Source organism: Eumetopias jubatus, unplaced genomic scaffold, assembly GCF_037043125.1.
Source record: "Eumetopias jubatus isolate StellerSeaLion01/CBP00866 unplaced genomic scaffold, mEumJub1_p1.0 scaffold_9, whole genome shotgun sequence".
Taxonomy (NCBI): Eukaryota; Metazoa; Chordata; class Mammalia; order Carnivora; family Otariidae; genus Eumetopias; species Eumetopias jubatus.
In genome coordinates, this window is record NW_028274815.1 from 58,602,142 (window position 1) to 58,627,943 (window position 25,802).

The 25,802-nt window shown below is 35.5% G+C and overlaps 1 protein-coding gene across 1 annotated transcript in view; it reads left to right on the forward strand.

Annotated features, from left to right (window-relative positions):
* Positions 1 to 25,802, forward strand: part of WDPCP (WD repeat containing planar cell polarity effector) — a 281,366-nt gene that overhangs the window by 25,906 nt on the left and 229,658 nt on the right. The window contains exons 6-8 of the mRNA XM_028089705.2: positions 5,891 to 6,005; positions 8,747 to 8,880; positions 12,399 to 12,590. Of these exons, the coding sequence (XP_027945506.2) occupies positions 5,891 to 6,005; positions 8,747 to 8,880; positions 12,399 to 12,590 (441 nt within the window). The remainder of the gene's footprint in view (positions 1 to 5,890; positions 6,006 to 8,746; positions 8,881 to 12,398; positions 12,591 to 25,802) is intronic.

Below are 25,802 nucleotides of genomic sequence, written 5' to 3' on the forward strand. Positions count from 1 at the left end.
ATATTGAATTCACTGGAATTGTTTGTGATCACTATTATAAAATAGCTCATTTACAGTTACTGCACCAGTTCTTCTTCAATACTTGAGACCAAGTGTGATGCATTTCTCTTCTCCGTGGTATTGAACTCTCTCTTCTAGGTAACAGCCATTTATCCTAACCAAAACCTTCACTTCTCTCTGAAATGAGGTCTTCTCCTGTATTCTATATATATTCTACTAACATGTGTCTTCCTTATTCACCATTGTATCCCCATCTATATACTTGGATTATATAGGAGGCACTCACAGATTTTGACCTAGTGAATGAAATGAAACTCAGGTTCTTGTGGTTGTTTATGTTTTGTGTAGATTAATGGTATCATCTGATACAATTTTCTTTTTCTTTTCCCGGTGCCGTTTCACCTCCAATTAAGTACTGAATCTAAGGTTAGCAGAAACCATTTGAAGAGCCATTTGAAGATTATGGGAATCATTTCCCATTTTCTTAAAGAGAAAGCCTCTTTGGTGTGAGCTTATTGGAGAAAATGAGGAGAAATGATAAAGGCAATGGAAAGAAACATGGAAAGAGCAGAAATACTTCCTGCCTAGGAGACCGTCTGAGAAAAGAAAAAGTTTCCGTTCCTGTTTTGCCTTAGTCATGTTCTACAAAAAGAACAACATTAAAATTAGAACAGTTTTGGGAAATCTCATGGGCCTTCCATTGATTCATCCTGTGGATCTAGCCTCAAGTTCAAATCTGCTCTGTAGTGGCTTCCCTTTACTTCTCTCCTCTTTTTCATTTTCTGAGCTGTCAGAATTTTCCAACGGCTTGCAGTAGGATGGGACAGTATCTTAGTGCCCCTTTTTCTTCTTGTCGTGCCAAATCTTACATAGGCCATTTTGGAGGGTTTAAGAACAAACCTTTTGGGGAAACAGATGGAAACACTTTCTTGTCTGAACTGGAATATTCTTTTCCTGAACTTCAGACTATTTTTTCCTGATTCTGGTTATCTCCATTACTATATCCAGGACTATCTTTGACACCAGTACTTGGAAACTTTATGCTTTCCCACAGGTTGTTTTATAAAAATGCATTGATTCGCATATTAATTTATTTGTATCTTATTATTTCAAAATCTGGTGTCAGAGATACCTCTAGGCCACAAGACATTTAGAGATCTATAATGATGGACATACCTTGATCCTGATGAGTACCCAACCTAGGTTTCAGTAAGAGGGCTAACCTGATCTTTTAATACCTCTAAAGTTTGGAATGCTCCAAACCTCAGACCATGGTCCTCTTTCTCTTTCAACTTTGTTGATTGATTGAGTGAAATGTTTTGTTTGTTTTTATTTTTCTCACAGTTCTAGAGACTAGAATTCTAAGACCAATGTGCTGTCAGGGTTGCTTTCTGGTAAGTCCTCTCTTCCTGACTTAGAGACATCAGTCTTCTTACTATGTTAACATATGGCCTTTCCTCTCTGCGTGCACATGGAGAGAGAGAGAGCTCTCTGTTGTCTCTTCCTCTTCTTATGAGGACACCAGTCAGGGTGGATTAGGGCCCCAACCATATGACCTCTCTACTCATTTTTTCAGGACAGCTTATCCAGTTCCATGACTTTAAACACTATCTTTATATTCTTGATGACTCCCGAATATATATTGCTAGCCCTTACTTCACCCTGAACTTCAGACTCATTTCTAATTGTCTACTCAATATCTCTACTTGTATGTCCATAGACACCATAAACTAACATGTCCAAAACCAAACTTTTGATTCCCCCTAAATATGTGTCTCCTTGAGTGTTCCCTGTCTCATTAAATCCAGTTGCTCAGCCCAAAATTTTTTGAGTTTTTCTCTTGTATGCCACATCCAATCCTTCAGCAGGTCCTAGTTGATTCCCTTTAAAATATATCTCAAATCTGTCCACATATCATTTCTTCTAGCATTGCCATTCTGTCCAAGCCTTCATCTTCTCTCACCTGGACCACTGCGACAGGCTCTGAATGGTCTCCTTGGTTCTACTCTTGCCCAGACCCCTCTTTAAAACATAAATTAGATTGTAATTCTCTGCTGCTTAAAACCCAGTGATTTCTCATCAACCTAACCTGGAGCAGCTACCTCTCTAATTTCATCCTCTGTGAATATCACTGTCACTCATTTCCCTCTAGCTACTATGCCCTAGCTTTCTTCAGTCATTCCAGGCATATTCTGACCTTAGAGTTTTTGCATTTGCTGTTCTCCACCTCAAGTGCCCTTTCTCCAAATAATCCGATGGCTTGTTCAATAACTTCATTTAGGTCAAATGACTCAAATGTCATCTCCTTAGAGAGATCTTTTTATTTATTTATTAGTCATTCTGCTTAAGAGAGCATTCTCCTAAAATCCCCATCTTTACTGTGCTTTATTTTTCTCTGTAGTTCTTGTTGCTATCTGACATTATATCAAAACTATTTGCTTACGCGTGTGTCCACTCTAGAATGCAAGCTCCCTGAGGTGAGGGAGGCAGGGACTTTGTTTGTTACGTTCACTGCTGTATCTTCAGTGCCTAGAACAGGGCCTGGCTCATACAAAATACTAAATATAGATTTGTGGAATGAATGAATGAATATGCAAATAAGTGGCTGCACCTATCCTTCAAAGAAAGATTCTGAAGGAATGCTGAAACTCGCTGGGCAGGATTCACAGTTCCCAAATCACTGCTCCAATCTCCATGCTATCTACTGCAACATGCATGCTTTCTTACTGTACTTCAAAACTTCACCTTCGAATCCTTTCCAGCTTACGTCCCTCTTTTACCTACTCTCACAGGTTGCACTTTACATCTCCATCCCACAAAAGTGGTCTTTTAGAATTCATTTTCTAAGATAACAAATGCTCATACATAGAAACAGCAGTTGCTCTTAGGACATGAGGGTTAGTTCATGATAGTGGTGCTGAGAGCAGAAAGTAAGGAAGGAAATTTGAAACTTGGACAAATTAAATTCCAGAGTTCTGGAGGAACTTGCAAATATCTTGGAGACAATATACTTATGAAATTGTAGCAAATGGGAAAGGTGACAAAAGATTGTACTGGTGATAACTCACCTGGAGTCTAATGCACTCTGTCTAGTATTGAGTCCAATCTGGGCACAAGATTTTTAGAAAGACAAAAAAAAAAAGTGTTCAGAGATGGCAAATAGTATAGTGAACATACATCATATGAGTAATGGTTGAATAATAGTAATAGTAATTGCAAACATTTACTACGTGGCAGGCATTATTCTAAATACTGTTTGTAAAAAGTTATTTAATGCTCATCCTATGAGGTAGATGTTACCCTATCTTTTTGGATGAGGAAATGAAGTTATAGAGAGGTTAAGTAACTCCCACAAGGTCACACAGCTAGTAAGAGGTAGAGCCAATGCTGATTTCATGCTGATTCAGAGTCCATGCTTAACACTATGTTACTATCTTTTAAAATTTTAAAGTGTGCTATTGAAGAAAATTTTAGATTATTATAGAAGTTCTTAGAAGGCAGTATTAGCCTTTACCTCAGGCTCAAGCACCACCATCTCCTACTCAGTCTTCCCAGTCTCCCCAGTATGTACTCCAATAATAGAACCTGTAATAGCACTTTAGTACACTTGCTTGTATCCCTCTTTCTATTAACGTATCTTTCAACTATTTTGAGGATTATACTTTATTCTCTTTTGAGCTACTAAGTTTAGTTTAGTGCTTGGCATATAATCAACATTCAGTTTTTGTTGAATGAAAAACATGAATAAATGATCTCTAAGTCAATTAGAACTGTCCAGTGATAAGATCATGAGCTCCTGATCACTAGAGGTATTCAAGCATGGGCTGAATGCTTTAAGGATGCTTGAAGGGATGCTGCAGAAGGAACTTTCATGTCATTGTGGAAGATTAGACTAAGTTTCTAACTATGAATAATCTAATCCTATAATGAGTTAATTATGATTTTTTTCTTCCAACATTTAGTTAGCACCTACTGTGTGCCTGGCATTGATTTAGGCATTGAAGATACAAAGATAAAAGTGGCCTAGCCAATATCCATAAAGAGCTAGTAGTCAGTGGATAACTAAGAAAAGAGATGCTCAGGAATATAGGTGTAAAGTCTTAGTGGATAAAAATAAATAGAAAAGGACAGCTTTTATTTTTTATTATATCTTTTTTGAAGATTTTATTTATTTGACAGAGAGAGACACAGTGAGAGAGGGAACACAAGGAGGGGGGAGTGGGAGAGGGAGAAGCAGGCTTTGCGTGGAGCAGGGAGCCCGATGTGGGGCTCGATCCCAGGACCCTGGGATCATGACCTGAGCCGAAGGCAGACGCTTAACTATTGAGCCACCCAGGCGCCCTGAAAAGGACAGCTTTTAGAGATGTTTTGAATAAATGGGGGAGGGGGAAAAAGCTGTGACATAGGGGAGAACTGGGTATGAAAGATGACCCTAAAATTACCTGCCTGAAAAGGGAGAACTTAGAAGTAAAGACCATGTGTTATGTTGTTATGGGAGAATTCCCCAAAGAGAAGTATCAGTGTTTGCCATCAAGGTGTATTGCAGGGCTGGATGTAATTCAGTAGAGATTAGTTTGTGAATATTTTGAAATTCTTGGAACAAATGTTCTTCTCTTATTAGTCTCTCAAACGAATAAAGATGGTAACCTCTTCCCTGCCCTCTGCCCTGTGTAGGGGCACTGACATTAAAAGGACAGTCTGTTAAGTCATGTGAGACCCTTCAGTTTCTTTTCCTATTCATGTGCCTGGAATCTGTTAGGCAGTGGGGAAGTAGTAGTCTTTCTTTATATTAGCCTGGTCCCTCATGCTGCTCATCCTTCACACATGTCTAAATATGTCTTGACACAGAATCATCCTTTCTAGCTGGGACACGACTCCTAGGTAGGTGGGGAATTCCCCTGTTTTGCTTAAAATCATAGTTGTCTTTGAGTTTGGCTAGCATGTTCATGATTAGTTTACTGACAATTGGTTTTTTTTCTTCTTATACCATATGCTCTTCCATGATTCATCAGCTTTGAGTCTGTTGCCTTGAAGGTGAAACAATTTCTTCCAATGTTGATATTTCATAATCTCATAGATAACAAGCATACGCATATGCATAGTCCTTTCAGAAGTTTTAAACATTTGGAGATGAATGAATTATGCTGCCACAAATGGAAAGGAGCAGTATAAAATCATAATGGTGATATCCAGTCATCTTTTGTTGGTGGTTGGGTGAACACTGATATTGATAAAGCCCGGGTACTTTACTGTGTTTATCTCTTTTTGAGAAATTGTTTGTGACATGTACTATTTGTTTGTGAATATTAAAGTTTAACATTTTACTTAAATTGACTTGATTACATGTATTTAATATTTTAAACTGACAAGATCTTTATTTGTAGAAGTGGGGTTTAAATTCCAAATAAATTGTAACATTCACTTTTTATATTGTTTTGTTTATATTGTAATGGTTGCATCTTTTCTATATTTAATGTATAGCAACAACTATTCAAACCTTCAGAAATCTTCTTTTAATTTCTGATAGAAATAGTAATCTCTCAAAATATTTTAATAGAACAGTACATTTTTGAAATCAGTGCAAAGCAGTTATTTCTACATTGGTGTTTTCTAAGTGTTTTGATGATTAGGCATCTAATAAACATGGTCTAAATTCAGTTTCTGCACATAGCTTTAATCAGTGCATTTATTGTGGTGCATCATTTAGCCCCCCTGTTTCTATTTACTCAGAATGGCAGTGATTGTTTTCAATGAAGAAAAACTCTTTATAATTTCATGGTGTAGATGCTCATGTAAATATCTTTATAATTTAAATACATTTAAAGAGAGATTTTTGAAAGACTCTAATTCGCAGTATATCTCTCCCCCTGACCCCTTTACCTGGTTTTAGCTCCTCTTTGGTTCAGGTGTGCTGGTGTCCCTAAGCCTCTCTGGGCCGCAGCTGGAAAAAGTGGTGATTGACAGAAGCCTGGTGGGGAAGCTCATCTCCAACTCCATCAGTGATGGTAATTACCCCCATGTGCCTACATTAACAGTGGTGCAGGAGAAATAGTGTGTCAACAGGTACACTAATTATTACCACTGGGGACTTGGAAACACAAGTAATCACTTATAATAGCATAGTTACAACCCCTGGGACCAATACAAGTTTTGACTAATATTTACTACAAAAATTTTGTCAAGCCTTAGGCTCATACTCTGAGTATTTTTCACTTTTTCCTTTAAAAAATGTGAATGTATTTTCAAAAGAGGGTGTTTTTTTGGTGTGTTCTTTCAAAATTAGTCCCCTATTGTTGACATTTCAAGTATTTTTCATTTTCAAATGAATTTTGGATAAATAACCCAAATGTGTCAACACATCCACCAATTAAAAAAAAAATCTATGATTTGGCTAGTAGGAAGATCCTTTGTTACCAAAATCTATGAATACTAACTTTTGAAAAAATTTGGGCAGTATTTCTAAATATCAAAAACCAATGCCAAATATACTAGATAAAGCCAGATCCTTTTAAGTATACCACAATCAGTATATACTTGCTACAAAGCACATAATAAAGGGGCTCCTGGGTGGTGCAGTCAGTAGGGTGTCCAACTCTTGGTTTCAGATTGGGTTGTGATCTCAGGGTCAGAGATTGAGCCTGGGTTCGAGCCCGGAGTTGGGCTTCACGCTTATCGCTCATCATGGAGTCAGAGGTGGCTTGGGTTTCTCTCTTCCTCTCCTTTTGCCCCTCCCCCACCCTCACACTCCCACACACACATGGACGTGCACACACTCTCGCTCCCTCACTCTTTCTCGCTCAAATAAATAAATATTTTTAAAAAGCACACAAAGATTTTAAGCCAATTATTGAAAAGGTAGGATACTGACATTTATTGAGTCCTAAAAGGCTCTATAATTCTGTGTCAACCTACTTATTTCATTTAAGTAAAAGAAAACTTTATGTGGTATAGTTATTTCCATTTTATAGATAAGGAAATTGAAGCTAAGACACTAAGGAACATGCCCATAAATGAGATACTAAGGAACAGCTTGAAAATAACCAAACTGAGATTGGAACCCAGGTTCTAGCTGCAGAGCCCATTTTCTCTCTGCTATACTGTGCTGACTCCTGAGGTTTTAAGGTTATATTCTTTTATTGAAGGTAAAAAGGTTTAAGAAACAGGTTGCATTATCATTAGTGATTGAAAATTGTCAGATTCTTAACTGAATAATCAAAACAAAGTGTGATCTAGTGGAAAGGACAGAGGTGAGAATACAGAAACCTTGCTTCTGCTGTGTGCTATCACTAGCTACCTCTGAATAACTTAGACCCAATTTCATCATCTTAGAGAAAAGCACTTTGCAGGATGGCTATAATTAGCAACATTCTTGATAATAATAAGCTGGGGATAGGATTGTAAGTGTGCCGTTTCCTCTTCCTTACAGGAACATGGTGTCAAGGAAGCTTCTTATGGAAGAAGTTCCATTTTCATATGTGTAATAATTGACCCCTTTGTTGACACTGCAAATAAAATAGTGGCTGTGATGATTTTGTCATGTTGATGCTCCTGTATAAGAATTAAAAGGAGACTCCCAACACTATTCGTGTCTCTGAGATATCTCTTTTTACTTGTTTCTTTTATTTATATCCAAAATAATACACTCTCATGAGACCATGATAACAATGTGATTTCTTGGCAGTTCTCCAGATTCTCCTGTAATTGTGTAGATATACTGTTGGTTGCTGCTTGCACAGCCAGGGTATGGAAGTAAAGAAAACTATATGAAACATTCAATAATTTCTTTATGGTAGGAACAATATAAAACATTTCTCAAGTTCCTAATATACTAAGTTTTTTATCAATTCTTATAACATTAATAATCCTTTATGTAACTCATGAATATTAATTGTCTGCCTACTTGTGTGCATTAGAAATAAGGCTGTAGAAATATTTTTGCTAATTTTCATTATTAGATATTAATTAATATAATGTGCATATTGAGTATAATATGCTTTATTTCATTCAGCTTGTATACCCTCAAAAAGAAGGTTGATTGATGAAAAATTTAAAAATAAAAAAAAAAATACAGGGGCACCTGGGTGGGTGGCTTGTCATTTTAAGCGTCTGACTTCTGCTCAGGTCATGATCTCAGGCTCCTAGAATAGAGCCCCGTGTTGGGCTCCCTGCTCAGTGGAGAGTCTGCTTCTCCCTCTCCTTCTCCCTCTGCCCCTTCCCCTGCTTGTGCGCTTGTGCATGAGCGCGTTCACACACTCTTTCTCTCTCTCTCTCTCTCTCTCTCTCAAATAAATAAATAAATCTGGAGAACACTGATCTGTATCCCCTAAAAAACCAGTTTATTCTCAGATGGTTTATATCATGTAAACACAGGATTAAAGGCTAAGTACAAATAAAAGTAAATGTTTTCATCTTTACATTCAGGTATGAGATAGTCTTTATTTTATGCTTTTCTAGCCTTGGTTCATTTGGTGGTTGTCCCCAAACATCAGTGTATCATAAAATGGTGTTAGGAAAAAGGGAAAGTATCAAATCCATGCATGACTAGATTGATGATTATTGTTTATTTGTAATTTCTTTAATATTCTTGCAAAATAATGATATTTAGGAGACTAGTTATTTCAATTGGTATTTATCTTTTGAGAATAGCTTTTTGTAATATTTTAGTGAAAATTCTCAATTCATTATCATTTTATTCTAATTTAGCATTTTATAATATTATCAAATCTTTTTTGTTTTTGTTTTTTAGCTCTTCTCACAGACAACTTTATCATCTTATCATTTTTGACACAAAACAAACTATGTTTTATTCAGTTTACCAAGAAGATGGGTTCTCCTGATACAAACAAAAGACTGGAAAAACTCTCAGCCTTGGATTATAAGGTAGAGATTTCAATTTATAGAATTGTATTATTAATTATTAAGGTATGCTAGAGTATCACATGGATATTATGCTCATTCTTGAACATTTCTAGATTTCAGACAAACCAGAGTTAATTATATGATTAAGGTTGATTCACTGAAAATAGTGGCTATCATACCTTTTCTTTTTTACTCTCATTATGGGAGTCTAATAATGGCATGTTTGGAGCAATTTATTAAGTACTTATGGAAATCAAAGATAGACAATAGAGACAAGTTACACATTTGAAAATGGTTTTCTTGCTAAGGGCAGGATATACACCATTCTCATTTTTCCCTAAAACCCCATATCATCTTTCTAGGCAAGGATAGCTGCTCTGGCTTCCATTTCACAAGAAAAGAAAGAAGAAAGAAGTCACTTTCAAAGGTTAATAGAAAAGTGTAATAAACAAGGAGTGGGAAGACCCCTCACCCCCCACATACACACACGTACACCCAACTATAACTGGAGAAAAATGCAAAACGAAATCTCCTTCATATGTTAGTATCTCTCCCTTCACTAACTCCAGGTAATTTGTTTCCTTGTATCAGGGATTTTACATCTGTTAAGGCAGGATTTTTATTTTAAATGATGTGTTTAATATAAGTTTTGCCATATTACATTTTAACTGCGTGGAAGGCATACTCTCTGTTAGGATGAGTATCTAATACATTTTCCAGGCTGTTTCAGTTCAAGGCCTCTTTTCAGCAATGACTTGTGTTTGCAAGATTGATCCAACCTCTGTGACGTGGATTTGAGACAGTTCACTGTTCACTGGGAACAGAGCTGATATACAGCTTCCTTAAAAAAGATGCACACTTATGCCATACCCAGAATATCTATCTATAATACGGGCAAAGATTTTTAGAAGTCAGTTTTGTGGCTTGAAACTTTGTGTGTTTTTTAAAAAGTAGTATTTAAGCTAACCTTTTGCCCTTTGGGATTATTTCTTATTGTGATTGAGGTGGTGGTGATATATGGAGGATTTAATTTTATTTGGTAGAAACATCTATTCTAATAAAAAAGATTTTTGACATGGGATAAAATATATTAAATGAGTTTTTCATTGTGGTAATAAACTAATTTGGTTTTCTTTGCCAACCTTGTGGAGCTTCTGTAATATTTTGTATATACTGATTTTCTTTAACGAGTCGGTGGTATTCATGTATTATATTTTGGTTAGTATAAAAACTGGTATTAGCACTCTTAATTGGATGTTATTTTCTAGATTGGCTAACTGTAGGTTTATTTGAAATGTTGCTTATTTACAAATACTGGTCTTTAAAATGCACCAATATAGAAAAAGTAAATAAATTAATGAAATGCTCCAATATGCATTAACTCAATATATTTAAAATGTTTTCAGTGCTACTAATATAAAATTTTGTATGACGAGTTCCTCTGTCTTAGCTATGATGGATATTTTAGTAGTCTTCTCAGCTGAAGGATAGTAGCTACCCATTAATGAGATCAGAGAGAAACTGTCAGGATGTTATCTTTTCTTATGAAAAGATATGAAAAATAGACTTACTATATGGACTCTTACACTTTAAGGGAATTGCTTATTTGTTTCTTTTTTCTGCCTTTGGATTTGAGGATAATGTGGGTACTCCACATCATTTCTATACATTGGAGAAGTAACCTGCTTCCCTTTGGAAAAGCCCATGGATTTCATTTTCTGGTCCAGTATTTAAAATACAGTTATTTAATACTTAGTAAAAATGGCCATATGTCTATTGGAAGGATAATTTAAGAAATTTGTTCACTTTACTTGCCCTGTTGACCATCATGATAGAATACTGATGCCATTAAAATTCACAGGAAACAGGAAATTTCAGATTTGCACCATAGGAGGACTGAAAGTGTCAGTCTCTTAACACTATTTTCTCATCTAGAAATTCGTAACATGCTTACATGGCAATAGGATATCGAAACAATGTATGTTTATTTGTGAGGACTTAGCAAGTCTATTATGGTATTTATCTCAAGAAGATAAGTAGTTAAAATAATGATATTGAGAGCATAAGTATAAGAATTTTCACTTTGAAGCCTAAAGTACATCTGTGTTGTCTGTCATTGCCCATTTGAATTTTAAAACAAAGAAATAGTGTAGAGTATTTATAACTCTGCTTTTCTTTACAGCTGTACCATAATTTAATTCTTTCAGATTGAAATAATTTTGGCAGAGAAAATTGCAGGGTAAATATCCTGAAACTGCTGACCTTTAACAAGTTTTCCAGTCTACATTTTAAAAATCCAATTCAATTTATTTAACAGGAGAGGGACAGTGCAAGGAGTTAAATGTTTACCATAGGAGAACAACACTGGTAATTACTTTGATTTCAGTTCCTTTTGATGTGCATTCAGAGGATGAAGAGGTCAATAATATTATGGCCATACAAATAGAAAAGGGTTCCTTTTGACCATATTAAAAAAAATAGCAGAGGATTATTAAAGCATTAACCTTGATTTTAATGGCCTTGGTTGAGTGGTGAGATCACAATTTGGATGAGCCTGATTATTTACTAAATACAATACATAAATGCAACGGGTTCTTAACACCCATTGCACTCTGGCATTATCGCATTACTGCCATCCTTTGTTGCCTTGCAGACAGGAATATGAAAGCAATCTGTCATGTAGTGAGACTGGCTCCAGAAGCATTTCTCTGATAAGAAGACCCCCTGCCCTTTGCTAGTGTCTGGTCCAGTAGGCTTAGCCATGCGCTTAATCCCCAGAAAGTGGTTCGATTATTGCTGACCAGCAATGGCAAGATAGTTTTTTTTTTCTTCCAAGCTATCAACCTTCCATTAATTCCTTAAGCAGAAATACGGTGCAATCTATATTTCCTTGGCATGTGTCACCCAGATGGTGCTGTGCTTATGTTTTCAAATAACCATGTTCCAAAATAACATAGTTTGAATAATAAATTCTACAAATCCTTCCTAAGAAAGAGAAGCATAATTCTCAGAAGCTGCATAAACTTTTACGCATGATGCTGTGTCTTATCCCTTTATGCAGAATATATGTCTCATATATTATTCTTTAAAGTGATATTTGCCTCAAGTTGTTTTTCCTTTTATTGTTGTCAGTCATTGTTAATGTGTTATGTCTTAAACAGTAGTCAGATACTCTTGGTCAGCAGTACTGAACTTGTCATTTAATATAGCTGGTCTTAAATCCTATGTGTAGGTCGAAGCTGTCAAGCAGCCATGACTGTACATTTTGGTATTGATTGGGATTGCTACAGCCAATTCCTCCCTAACTCACATTTCTCCTTTTCCTTTCCTCTGCTAAAAATGGGGAGAATTTTGAACATATGTCTTTTTTATATATGTGTCAAAAGAATTTGGTAAATTCTGACACCTCCTTAAGCACATGTTTAACATGCATATTTACTTGCATTTATCTACATTTACAGATGCTTTAATTTTTGTAATACTGGGAGGATTTTGCATTAAAAAATGATTCTCATATGCTTTTTTCCCTTAACCATTAGATTTCCTATTACGAGATACCTGGCCCAGTAAACAGGACAACAGAGCGTCATCTAGCTATCAATTGTGTTCAGGATATAGTTGCTTGCTGGTGGCCACTGGTCAGTGATGATGCTTGGCCTTGGGCCCCCATTTCTCCTGAGAAGGACAGAGCCAATTTGCTGCTCCTAGGTTATGCTCAAGGAAGACTGGAGGTAAATTTAAAGCAAATATATACATTTTGTTGAAGAGCAAATAAAATAAGACTCTTAATTTTTCTGTTCTGAAATAAAGATGAATACTTTTTTAAACCTATAATTTATTTTCCTAAATTCTCAAAAGAGGAAATTACAGTAAAGTGGGATCCTTAGAAGTATCATATCTATAGGGTAAACAGACAATTCCAGGGCTGGCTTGAATCTCACAGTGATTAAGAACACAGGCTTCTGGGTTCAAATCCAAGCTCTGCCACTGTGTAGCTCTCTGTTCTTCAGCAAGGTATTAAGCTCTATGCACTGTGGTTTCATTGTTTGAAAAATAGAGTTAACAAAGATAAATAAGTTAATACATGCATCTAGAGCAATACCTACATATAGTAAACTCCCAAACACAGATCACTGTTGTGATTCTTGTTATTACCATTTTTAGTAGCGTCATTACTGCCTGCCCATAATTTCATACCTGCCAAAGCTATGTTTTCTGTCACCTTCTTTATACTTCAGTCATTGAATCAGCAAACATTAGATGAATGCTTATTTTGTGGAAGACTCTGTGATACCAAACCATGTCTGAGGCAAGAATTTATAAGGAGGGCTGTAGAGCGGTGGCCTTCTCAGTCTAGTATCCTGCCTTGGATGGGAGCACCAAAATGGTTAATCTAGGAGTGTTGGGGGGGCAGTATTTATCCTATCTATTCCTGACCATGGTTCCATCATCATTCATTTTTGTGAACCTATGGGTAATTCCAGCTTGTACCAGTACTTTGAGTATGGAATTCTGTTTTTCTTTTTTATAATTTAAAACAAAAGCAAACTTTCCTATTTCTTTTTAAGTTTTTGCCTGAGTAAAATATAGACAGTCCCAACTTAGACATAGTTTGACTTAGTATTTTCGACTTTGCCATGGTACGAAAGCAATACATGTTCAGTAGAAGCCATACTTTGCATTTTGAATTTTGATCTTTTCCCAGTCTAGTGATGTGTCTACTCTCCCATGATGCTGGGCAGTGGCAGTCAGCCACAGCTTCCAGTCAGCCATGCAATCATGAAGATAAACAACTGTTGCCCTTACAACCATTCTGTGTTTTGCTTTCAGTACAGTATTCAATAAATTACATGAGATATTCAACACTTCATTATAAAATAGGCTTTGTGTTAGATGACTTTGCCCAATTGTATAGGCTAATTTAAATTTCTGAGCATGTTTAAGCTAGGCAGGGCTAAGCTGTGGTGTCTGGTAGATTAGGTGTATTAAATGCATTTTCAACTTAGGATATTTTCAACTTATGATGGGTTTACTGGGACTTGACTCCATTGTAAGGCAAGGAAAACTGTGGTATGTTTCTATATTTTCTTTAAATCTATTATCTATTAGGCTTTAATTCTGAGATACAATGAACAAGTCCAAGTCCAAGTTTTTTCTATCTCTACCTGCCTCTTCTGGTGTTATAAACTTTCAGACTGTCTTTTAAGACTGCAGAGTCATTTTTAATTAATTAACCTTTTTCTAGAACTTTTCCAATTTTGTTGCAGTGACTAAAACCACTTGTAATGCTTTAGGTGTGGATTTGTGAGGCTAAGGAAGTGCTTTGTTCCTATTCACTTGCTTTTCATGCCTACTGCTTTATTGATCTTGGGTTCAGAAGCTAATTGAGTAAAAGACTACATCAAAATGATTGTAATGAAGCTAATTAGAATTCTGTTAAATGTTCTGCCTTATAATAAAGGTAAAAATAATTTAGTTATACTCTACATAAATTACCTTTATTTGAAATGAGTGTATTACATGAAATTAGGAGTGTTCTAAAGGGTATACATATGGTCTACATACCTTATCTCCTGGTGTCATCTAGATCATGGACTTTGGAGTTGGACAAACCTAGTTTACCTGTTGGTTGGACCATATACATGCTAACTGTGTAACCTTAGTCAAGTTTACTCCCTCTAAGCTTCTGCCTGCCCTTAGCTAATTTTGTGTTCTTTGCCCTTGGGTAGATCACCTATTCTCTCTGACTTTAGTTTTCTATTTTTAAAATGATGGATTTCCACCAGATAGGTCACCTCCAGGTCTGTGACACCTCTAAAAAGTGCTCACCTGGATTCTGAAGCCATGGATCTGATTTAGCCATTGCTTGCTCAAATGCCTTCAGTAGATATGAAACTAAACTTAGCTTCAGCACTGAAAGCCCACCCTGACTGGCCCTGACCTACCTTTCCAGTGGTATTTCCTTATACAAACCTATGTTCTTCTAGCCAGGTGGTTTACTCATTGCCTCTTATTTTCCATGTCCTGCCTGTACACATTACTGGTATTTCTACCTGAAAGGCCCTTCCTTAGGTTTCCACATCATTCAACAACTATTGAGCATGGCCATGGAGTAAACACTGTATTTCATTCCAAGGGATCTGAATACAAAAATAACCCTGCTGCAGGGATCCTAGTGTCCAGCCAATGAGAGACAAATATGAAGTAAATGCACTAAAGCATTAAAGGATGCTGTGGATAGAGCATGTGCAAGCTATCATAGGAGCCAGTGGGGAATGATTGATTCCACTTAGGGAGATAGTCAGGAGGAAACACTAAAGAGGCCTTACAGTTTGCTCAAATATGAGATTGGCAAACAGTTTTACTTTTACTATCCTTTCTAAGTTCCATATAAAGGTTGTACTAGCCCTCTGGAGTGATTTGGCTAGCTTTTTCTTTTTCTCCTCTTTGAAACAGTAACGAAAGGAATTATCTGATACTTGAGCGTTTGGTGAAACTCACCTGTAAAACTGCTTGGGTGTGGTGTCTTAAAGGAAGGTAGATTTTTTTAAATAACAGATTCCAGTTTTAAGGGCTGCTTTTTTTTTCAGGAATTTTGAAGTCACTTTCCTAAATTTGTATTTCTGGAAAATTATCCATTTCATGTAAGTGTTTTTGAATAGATTTTCATAAAGTTGTATATGATACTTGCACATGATTTTTAGTTATTCACCACTGATTGCATAGTTAATGCCCCCCTTTTCAATCCTACTATATTAAGATACAGAAATTCCTTTTTTTAGCAAGAGTAGCTTTTTCTTGGATTTGGCCCTTTCAGTCATTCTATCAAAGTTAAACTGTTGGAAAAATTTGTGAAGATTACTTTTGCAGAACCTCACGTTGAACTTCTGTATGCAAAAGGTGAACGTCTTTGGAAGAAATCTCTAGGGAAATAATTGTTTCTTTTTTCTTCACATGTGAAGACATAATTTTTAACTATGAATTAATTGTAGCACATTTTTTAGAATATGAACGAAAGCCACTAGTCTATAAAAGTAATTTTCTGGCATATGTCTTTAAATTTTTTTCACTGGCCACCAATAGACTTCTTTAGCTAATCATCAGAATAAAAGATACAATCTGCTCTTAAACTCTAAAATTCAAACTAAAAGAGTAGCAACCTCATAGAGAAGAAATTTAATCTTTGCATCTGTTAAAACTATAGAATTTTTAAAAAGCATTTCCCATCCAAGTTCAATCAGAAAATATAATAAGCTTTTAGTTGGAAAGTGACAAGATCCTAGAGTAGTGGTTCCTAGCCTTGGCAACACATTACAATCACCTGCAGAGCTTTTACAAAGGGGCCCACCCAGACCAGTTATATCAGAATATCCAGAAGGAGAGGAAGCACCAGTATTCTTTAACAGGTTCCCTAGGTGATTCTCATGTGCATCCACATTGAGAAACACTGCTTTACAGCAAACTTAAAAAAAGAATTTAAAGCCATCATTTTTGCATAACAGACCATGGAAAGGATAAAGCCCACATACTGAACCAAATGAGAGTTTTAACAGTAGATTCTAAGTAGAAAATTGGCTTACCAAGCAGCTAAAAAAAAAAAAAAAGAAAAGAAAAAAGAAAACAAAGGAAACATAGAAATAAGCTCTCTGTGACTGAATTATCTGTCTTTCAGAGGAGGAACATTTTTTAATTTATTTTATGGATATTAGAAAACTCCTGGTCTAATTTCACACCGCAGAGCTCTAAACAACAGCACGTATCTTATTTAGAAGCATAAAGCAGAGAGAGTTATGTAGTCTAGAAAAAAAATTTCTTTTGAAAAATATACAATAGATAGTGTGTAGAAAAAGAAATTTTTTATCAATAAATTCATTTAAAAGCAGTTTTTAATGGTATAAGTGTGGATTGTCATATATAACACGGTAATGATTTTTATTTAAATTCCACATACGCTTTATGCTTTCCTTTTGGAAAGTTTTAACCATCATCACAGAACTATTTAATTCATTCACTTTGTCAAAAATATGATGACAACACAACTTATTCTTCCCTTACCTTTGTATTTCAACAAGTATTTTAACTTTTCAACTGTATGGATTAGATAATGCTTTCTGAGTATGGTCGTAATTTCAAGATATATTCCTCAGAAGAGGTCACCTGAATTTGTTTACCAAATTAATCAAAAACACTTAAGCAGAGCTATTAAACCTTAAAACATGTTGTCAGGGATAGGGAAATAAAACCTCACAAAGATAACTGTTTTCCTCTAAAATTTAAAAGCCATTTTTGTGGTGATTTAGAGGAGCAGCAACTAATGGAAAAGTAAAAATGTGACCAACTTTTAATATAGCATAATTTGATTAAAGAAGCATTCAGAAAGTGTTACACATGCATTCAACTGAAAAGCCAAAATATTTAAGAAACATCTCTTCCAAAGACATGTATGTATTGTGTTATCTTTCAACCAAATAACAAAGATTTTATATTCTCGGTGTGATAGCTTTTAAAAGATCTCTTTATTATAAAACATGCATGAAGAAAACCACACAAAATAAATGTATAGTTTAATGAGCTATTATGAAGGAAATACCCCTGGAACCACACTCAGGCCTAGAAGAGGAACATTGCCAGGCACCCAGAAATACTATTATGTACTGTCATGATTTCGACCCCTTCTTGGTCCCCAAAAGTAACCTCTATCATGACTTTCCATCACTTTCTTACATAGCCATGTAGTTTTTATCATCCTAATGCATCTCCCCACACTGAAGTTGAATATTATCCACTTAAAACACTAATGTGAGACTCCCGGATGGCTCAGTCAGTTAAGCTTCTGCCTTCAGCTCAGATCATGATCCCAGGGTCCTGGGATCGAGCCCTGCATCAGGCTCTCTGCTCAGCAGGGGAGTCAGCTTCTCCCACTCTCTCTGCCCCTGCTTATGTTCTCTCTCTCGCTCACTCTCTCAGATAAATAAAATCTTAAAGAAAAAAAACCACTCTAATGTATCTTTTGATTTACAAGTTCCCCCTCCATCCCTCTCTTTTCCTTAAAATTGATCTTTTGAAACTGCAGTGTCCCAATTTTGTTGTTTTTCCATAATCGTAGTAAGGTTCAACATGTTTCTCTATCATTTGAAAATTCTACAAGTTAGTCGGTTTTGGCAAGACTATATGGGGCGGTGTGTTCTTTTTATCAGAAGGCATGTAATGTCAAGTTCTCTCTTGGTTGTCTGTCTTTTAATGTTAGCAGCTGTTAATGCTCAGTGCCTACATCCATTAATTCATTAGTTGAATTAATTCATTCATTAGGATTGCAAAATGGTGATATTCTAATTATTATTTTTTCATTTATTAATTGGGATACTTTTATAAAGAGATGCTTGTACTCATCTCCTATTTGTTTTCCCAATGGATGAATTCATATAGATAGTATAATCAGGATAAATGTCAGTTTCTTTTCTTTTATTTGCTAGTTTTCAAGATAATGAAATGGTTCCTTATCACTCCCTGAAGGTAACCAATTTGTTTTTGTTTTTCAAGTAGCGTTATTAATTGATGGATTTAAATATATTTGACTTGATGGGTTTTATAAATTGTATCTGTTATCCTTTTGAAAGCTCAAACTTGTCTTATGTTTGGGAACCTCTACAAGTTGGCTCTTCTTTTTGTCATGACCTCAGCAGTCTTGGGTAGCTTTCCTGCTATTTGGTATGACAAATATGTCCCATGCTTATCTTGTATATTTCCTGCCTCAGACCTGGAATTAGCCATTTCTTCAATAAGCTCTGGTTTCTTTTAATGGAAAATGGTATTTTAAGCCCAAGTTTGGGAGCTAGTGATAGTATGTTGTTGTTACTGGATTCGTCATTGTTTTCAGGTTTCTTTAGTAGAATGAGCTAGAGATTTTATACATATATATGTATTCAAAGTGAGTTCACATTGTTATTTCTACCTCGAATTCAGGATACAGGGGTTTTAATTTAACAGCTTCTATATAACATGTATCTCCTCATTTTCATACCAAAAATCCTAGTTTGCAGGGACGTGGGGGACAAATTATAATATACCATAATTACTTGCTTACTTTAGCTCACAGTATACACCTAACAGTCTGAGAATAATCATACTAATACTACCACTAATATAAATTACTGAGAACATTCAGAAACTTTTTGCCTATGTTTTTATCACTTCTTTCCTTTCCATTTTTAAATAGGTGTACTTTATTTACATTATTGGAGCATAAAGTCATTACACATAATGTTCTCTGTCTTTTAATCTTCATCTAGTCATCCATGGGTTTTTGGTTTTGCTATTTAGTTGAATTGTTTCTTTTGTGTGGGGATTTAGAGAGATTCAAAACTATAGTGCCGCCATCACCACTTTGCCAGAATCAGGGATGCTATATTCATGGTCATATTTAAACACTTAGTTTTTAAAGCTCTCCGCCCAACATGGGTCTTCAGCTCATGAGCCCAAGGTCAAGAGTCGTATTTTCTACTTACTAAGCCAGTCAGGTGCCCCAATAAACACTTAGTTTGAACCAACCCTCTATAGCCAAACATGAAACATGACAATCTTGAGCCTATCTCCAGCTCACTGTAATTGCATTTCTGCTTTCTGTACATTCTTAATTTCAGAATATCTCCCAGACACAGTAACAGTCATATTGACTGCTTATGCTTTTCCTTCTCCTCCTCTGTACTGTTCCTATTTTGATGACTTTTGGATCAGTTCTGTCTACTTTTTTCAAATTTAGCTTTTTTTAAGAATAAAAATGAAATCATCTCAGTGTGTGTTTTTCAACAAGTTTCAACCTTAAAGCTGACTGATTTAAACTTGACTGAAAACAGTTCTCTTAGGAAGGAAACTATCAGCTTGTTTATCCTTGAAACTGGGAAATTCCAAGACCCTTGGGACTCTTCTTTATCTTTTCTGCCCTTTCTTAGCTTGAATTTTTAAATTCTTACCATTTCTTTCTTTATCACACAGTTTTCTTTAAAAAAACAAACAAACAAAAAACAAATAGCAAACAAAAAATAAAACATTGAGCCATGGTCATCCACCTCTTGTCTAGTGTCACAATCTCTCTTAATTGGGCACTTGGAACATTGCATAGCCTTTAGCCTGTGTTTCTGTGCTTTTCTTTGTACCTTCCTGTTACCTTAGAATCAAAGCAGAGATCTTTTTCTAGAGACTTCCAGACGACTTTGAGCCCATCACCACACATTATAAAAGTCTTCGTTTTTTCATCCCTTAATTATCTATACTGTTCTTCCCTGTCTCATTGTTTGCCTCTTCATTATGCTTGTATTAAAACTTTTCACCATGTTCTTTATCACAGCCATTCCCACTTGAATTCTACTGATCTGTTCCTGAAACCTGACATATGTATTTTAAGAATCTTTAGAGAGTTATTAGATTTCAGAATTCACCTAATCTGGGGAATGCCTGAAGATAGGATTAAGACCAAGAACTCAAGGTTGCTAAGAGAGTAAATCTTAAAAGTACTTATCATAAGACAAAACTTTGTAACTATATATGGTGATGGATATTAATGAGACTTACTGTGATGATCATTTTGCAGTATATACAAATATTGAATCATTATGTTGGACACCTGAAAGTAACATAATGTTATATGTCAATTAGACCTCCATAAAAAGAAAAAAAGGCCAAGAACTCAGTGAGAGAAAGGAATTCTTGATTATGAAGTTTGTAGAGGATAGCATTAAACATGCCTTATGGAAGGTGATAGTAGACTTCAAATTAATCTTGGTAGCTTACATGAATATCACCCGCCAATGTCTTTGGATTCTTTTCTCTCCTTTGTGCTTTTTTCTTTAGGGCATTGTCACTTAACATTTCTCCCTTCACTACACACCACATTTTTTTATTTCTTTATCTTAGCGTTATATCTTGGCCTGATTATCTCCTGACTAGTACTTCGAACTAAGTTCATTTGGGGAGGAAAAACTAGTTGCATGAATATGAGAGATGTCTGAGTAGATGCAAGTTTGGATTTTAAAAAGTCTGTTTTTTCTTGGTATTTTGCAATAACTGTATAATTGCATTTGGTGTTTTCAACTTCTTATTTGCAAATGATCGGCTAACAGAGCATCTTATAGCTAGAAAATGTATTGACACATTTTCCTTCCATATAGCTCTTCGGTCAATAGGGTATATTTTAATAACTTTAAAAGGCTGCTGAAAATGCAGTATAACACTTCATTTTCATAATCTTGGTCCATCACATTAGCATGTTTGCAGAAAAACTGAATGACTGAATTTTCCTCTCCTGCATCTCATTGCTTTATTCTAGCTGAGTTGAGTCCATTTTTATTAATGATTACTGTTTCTCTGTGCTTATAAACAAAATGTCTTGCTTCAGAATTCTAATTGGAATCTCAGTCCACTTTTCCTATCAGTTAAAAATATTAATATCACATTAGGTAACATGCAAGTATCATTGCAGGAATCCTGATTGACCTGAACTTTTGCAATAAGGTTTTGTGCCATGTCAGTCAAATTATTTATAAACATTTCTCTGTGAAGATATACTTAAGTCATTATGTACTTAGTACTGCTTCTTGTTTATAATAGTACATGATAACTTTATCAGGACAGTATCTATATGTACAGATTTCTTATTTTCATGGACTGAAATGTTTCTTTCCTTCTGATAATATTGGCTATCTTTAAATATCACATAAGTATGATTTTAAATGAATTTAAAATCCTGGAATTAAGTATGAACATTGTATATCTTATTTAAAATATATTCAGTCAGTCATGTTTATTAAGTTACTACCATATACCAAGCCCAGCACTAAATATCATAAATAAATGAAATCACTTTAATATTAACTTCCAAGTTAAATCTTTCCTATGTTTAAAATTATCTTCCACATTTATAGTTTGCAACTATGTAAGTGTCAACCACGAATTCTAAATAACCAAATTTGGAATTTATTTAGGATCAGTGTCTCTCCTTCTTTTTATCTGCTATTCTTGTGAAGAACTCCAAGACTTTCTCTTCGGGAACAACAAGGATAGCCACTATTTATTGCAGTCCCGTTTGTCTTCTGCATATTAGGTATGTTATTTTTAAATCATACGGCAATCTGCAGCATGGGTGAATAAATCCACATCTTACAGATGAGAAAACCACAGTTCCAAGAGGTTATCTTGCCCCAGACTCCAGAGCTCTCTATCACCAAAACAAGGAGTCAGCCCCTGTTATGTGCTACTTCTGCTGTGTGGTGTTGCTCTGTGGCTGTTGTATAGGGTCAAATCCAACTTAGAAATAAATTTTGAACCTAACTATATCAAATACTTTTAAGCCTACAGGTATTTTGGATTTTAATGCTGTCATCTTATTATATTTTAAGTCATATAAACTGGACCCTTTCTAATGACATAACATTATTTTCAGAAGATTTCATACAACATCATAGTAGAAACGTAAAGTTTTCCTTTTTATCTTCTTCTGTACAAACAAATGCAAAAACTGATAGTGAACTGACAGTGATGTCTGTTTTTGTATAATTTTTGTTGTGAGGAAATAGTTTAGTTTGTATTTGGTTCATTTAGGGATTTTTTACATTTACACTTACAAAGTATGCTGTCTATTTTCAGTACAACTCAGTCAATACAGGAATGAAGCATCTTTAAAAGAAGTCAGTTTATTAAGACCCTTGCCTTCCAAACTTCCTCAATCATGCTAGGTAAAGTTGCCCAGATCATCAGCACAAGCCTCTTTTTCATACTCAGTTTAACAGGCTCCATTGACATTTGCATAATTTGTCTCTTCATTTCATTCACCTAATTCTCACTCCTCCGCTCTGTGGGGATCCTTCCACTACACTTGAGGTTCCTAATGCCCTGTGGTTCTTCTCATGCATGCCCTCTAATCACATTGAGGAAAAGCTGGGACCTTCGTGGAAACTTATTAATTCCCTATGCTCACAGTGTGTCTTGCAGAGACCTTGGTTTTTAGAGTCAGACAGACCTGGATTTGAAACTACAGCTCTATCACTTATTAACCTTGGGATCAAGGACTTCTTAAACCATCTGTCTGACACTCATTTTCCTTATCTCTAGAACATAGATTGTAATACCAAACTTTGGAGTATTAAAAAGTTTAAATAAAACAATGTATGAAAAATGATGAGCATAGTATCTATTTTCTTGCTGCATATTATTTTTGGTGGGAATATTCTTTATTGAAACTTACACATACTCAAGTGCTTTTTAATCTTTATTTTTTCCTTTTTATTTACATATTTGTTTTTTTAGATTTTTATTATTTACATTCATTTAATTAACATATCATGTATTATTGGTTTCAGAGGTAGAGGTCAGCGATGCATCAGTCTTATATAATACCCAGTGCTCATTACATCACATGCCCTCTCTAATGTCCATCACCCACTTACCCCATCTCCCCGCCCCCACCCCCTCCAGCAACCCTCAGTTGGTTTCCTTTGGTTAAGAGTCTCTAATGGTTTGTCTCCTTCTCTGATTTTGTCTTGTTTTATTTTTTCCTCTCTTCCCCTGTCATCCTCTGTTTTATTTCTTAAATTCCACATATGGAATTATATCTTTTTATCTTGATGAAGTCCCAATTGTTCATTTTTGCCTTTGGATCTGTTACCTTTGGAGATGTGTCTATCAAGAAGTTGCTGCAGCTGAGGTCACTGAGGTTACTGCCTGTGTTCTCCTCTAGGATTTTGATGGATTCCTATCTTGCATTTAGGACTTTAATCCATTTTGAGTCTATTTTTGTGTATGGCATAAGAAAATAGGCCAGTTTCATTCTTCTGCATGTGGCTGTCCAATTTTCCAAACACCATTTGTTGAAGAGACTGTTTTCCATTGGCTATTCTTTCCTGTTCTGTCGAAGATTAGTTGACCATATTGTTGAAGGCCCATTTCTGGATTCTCTATTCTGTTCCACTGATCTATGTGTCTGTTTTTGTTCCAGTACCACACTGTCTTGATGATTACTGCTTTGTAATAGAGCTTGAAGTCCGGAATTGTGATGCCAGTAGCTTTGGATTTCTGTGAAAAAAGTTGATGGTATTTTGATAGGGATTGCATTGAATGTATAGATTACTCTAGACAGCCTAGATATTTTAACAATATTTGTTCTTCCAATCCATGAGCATGGAACATTTTTTCATTTCTTTGTGTCTTCCTCAATTGCTTTCATGAGTGTTATATAGTTTTCTGAGTATAGATCCTTTGCCTCTTTGGTTAGGTTGATTCCTAGGTATCTTATGGTTTTTTTGTCCAATTGTAAAGGGGATTGGCGCCTTAATTTCTCTTTCTTTTGTCTCATTGTTAGCATATAGAAAAGCAACTGATTTCTGTGCATTGATTTTATATCCTGCCACTTTACTGAATTCCTGTATGAGTTCTAGCAATTTTGGGTGGAGTCTTTTGGGTTTTCCACATAGAGTATCATATCATCTGCAAAGAGTGAGAGTTGACTTCTTCTTTGCTGATTTGGATGCTTTTCTTAGTTTTTCTTGTCTCATTGCTGAGGCTAGAACTTCTAGTACTATGTTGAACAACAGTGGTGAGAGGGGAAATCCCTGTCTGTTTTCCTGACCTCAGGGGAAAAGCTCATAGTTTTTCCCCATTGAGAATGATATTCACTGTGGGATTTTCATAGATGGCTTTTATGATATTGAGGTATATTGCCTCTATCCCCACACTGTGAAGAGTTTTAATCAAGAAAGGATGCTGTACTTTGTCAAATGCTTTTTCTATAGCTATCAAGAGGATCATATGGTTCTTGTCCTTTCTTTTATTAATGTAGTGTATCACATTGATTGATTTGGGAATGTTGAACCACACTTGCCACCCAGGAATAAATCTCACTTGGTTGTGGTGCATAATCCTTTTAATGTACTGTGGAATTCCTATTGGCTAGTATCTTGGTGAGAATTTTTGCATTCATGTTCATTGGGGATATTGGTCTGTAATCGTCCTTTTTGATGGGGTCTTTCTTTGTTATTGGGATCACGGTAATGCTGATCTCATAGGAAAAGTTTGAAAGTTTTCCTGCCATTCTGTTTTTTGAAACAGAAGAATAGGTATTAATTCTTCTTTAAATATCTGGTAGAATTCCCTTGGGAAGCCATCCGGCCCTGGACTCTTGTTTGTTGGGAGATTTTTGATTACTGCTTCAATTTCCTTGCTGGTTATGGGTCTGCTCATGTTTTTTATTTCTTCCTGTTTCAGTTTTGGTAGTTTATACATCTCCAGGAATGCATCCATTTCTCCCAGATTATCTAATTTGCTGGCATAGAGTTGCTCATAATATGTTCTTATAATTGTTTGTATTTCTTTGGTGTTGGTTGTGATCTCTTTCATTCATGATTTTATTTATTTGGGTCCCTTTTCTTTTTGATAAGTCTGGCCAGGGGTTTATCAATCTTGTTAATTCTTACAAAGAACCAGCTCCTAGTTTCGTTGATTTGTTCTACTGTTCTTCTCGTTTCCGTTTCATTGATTTCTGCTCTGATCTTTATTATTTCTCTTCTCCTGCTGGGTTTAGGCTTCATTTGCTGTTCTTTCTCCAGCTCCTTTAGATGTAGGGTTAGGTTGTATATTTGAGACCTTTCTTGTTTCTTGAGAAAGGCTTATATTGCTATATACTTTTCTCTTAGGACCTCCTTTGCTGCATCCCAAAGATTTTGAACAGTTGTGTTTTCATTTTCATTGGTTTCCATAAATTTTTTTAATTCTTCTTTAATTTCCTGGTTGACCCATTCATTCTTTAGTAGGATACTCTTTAATCTCCATGTATTGGAGTTCTTTCCAACTTTCCTCTTGTGATTGAGTTCTAGTTTCAAAGCACTGTGGTCTGAAAATATGCAGGGAATGATTCCAGTCTTTTGGTACCAGTTGAGACCTGATTTGTGACCCAGGAT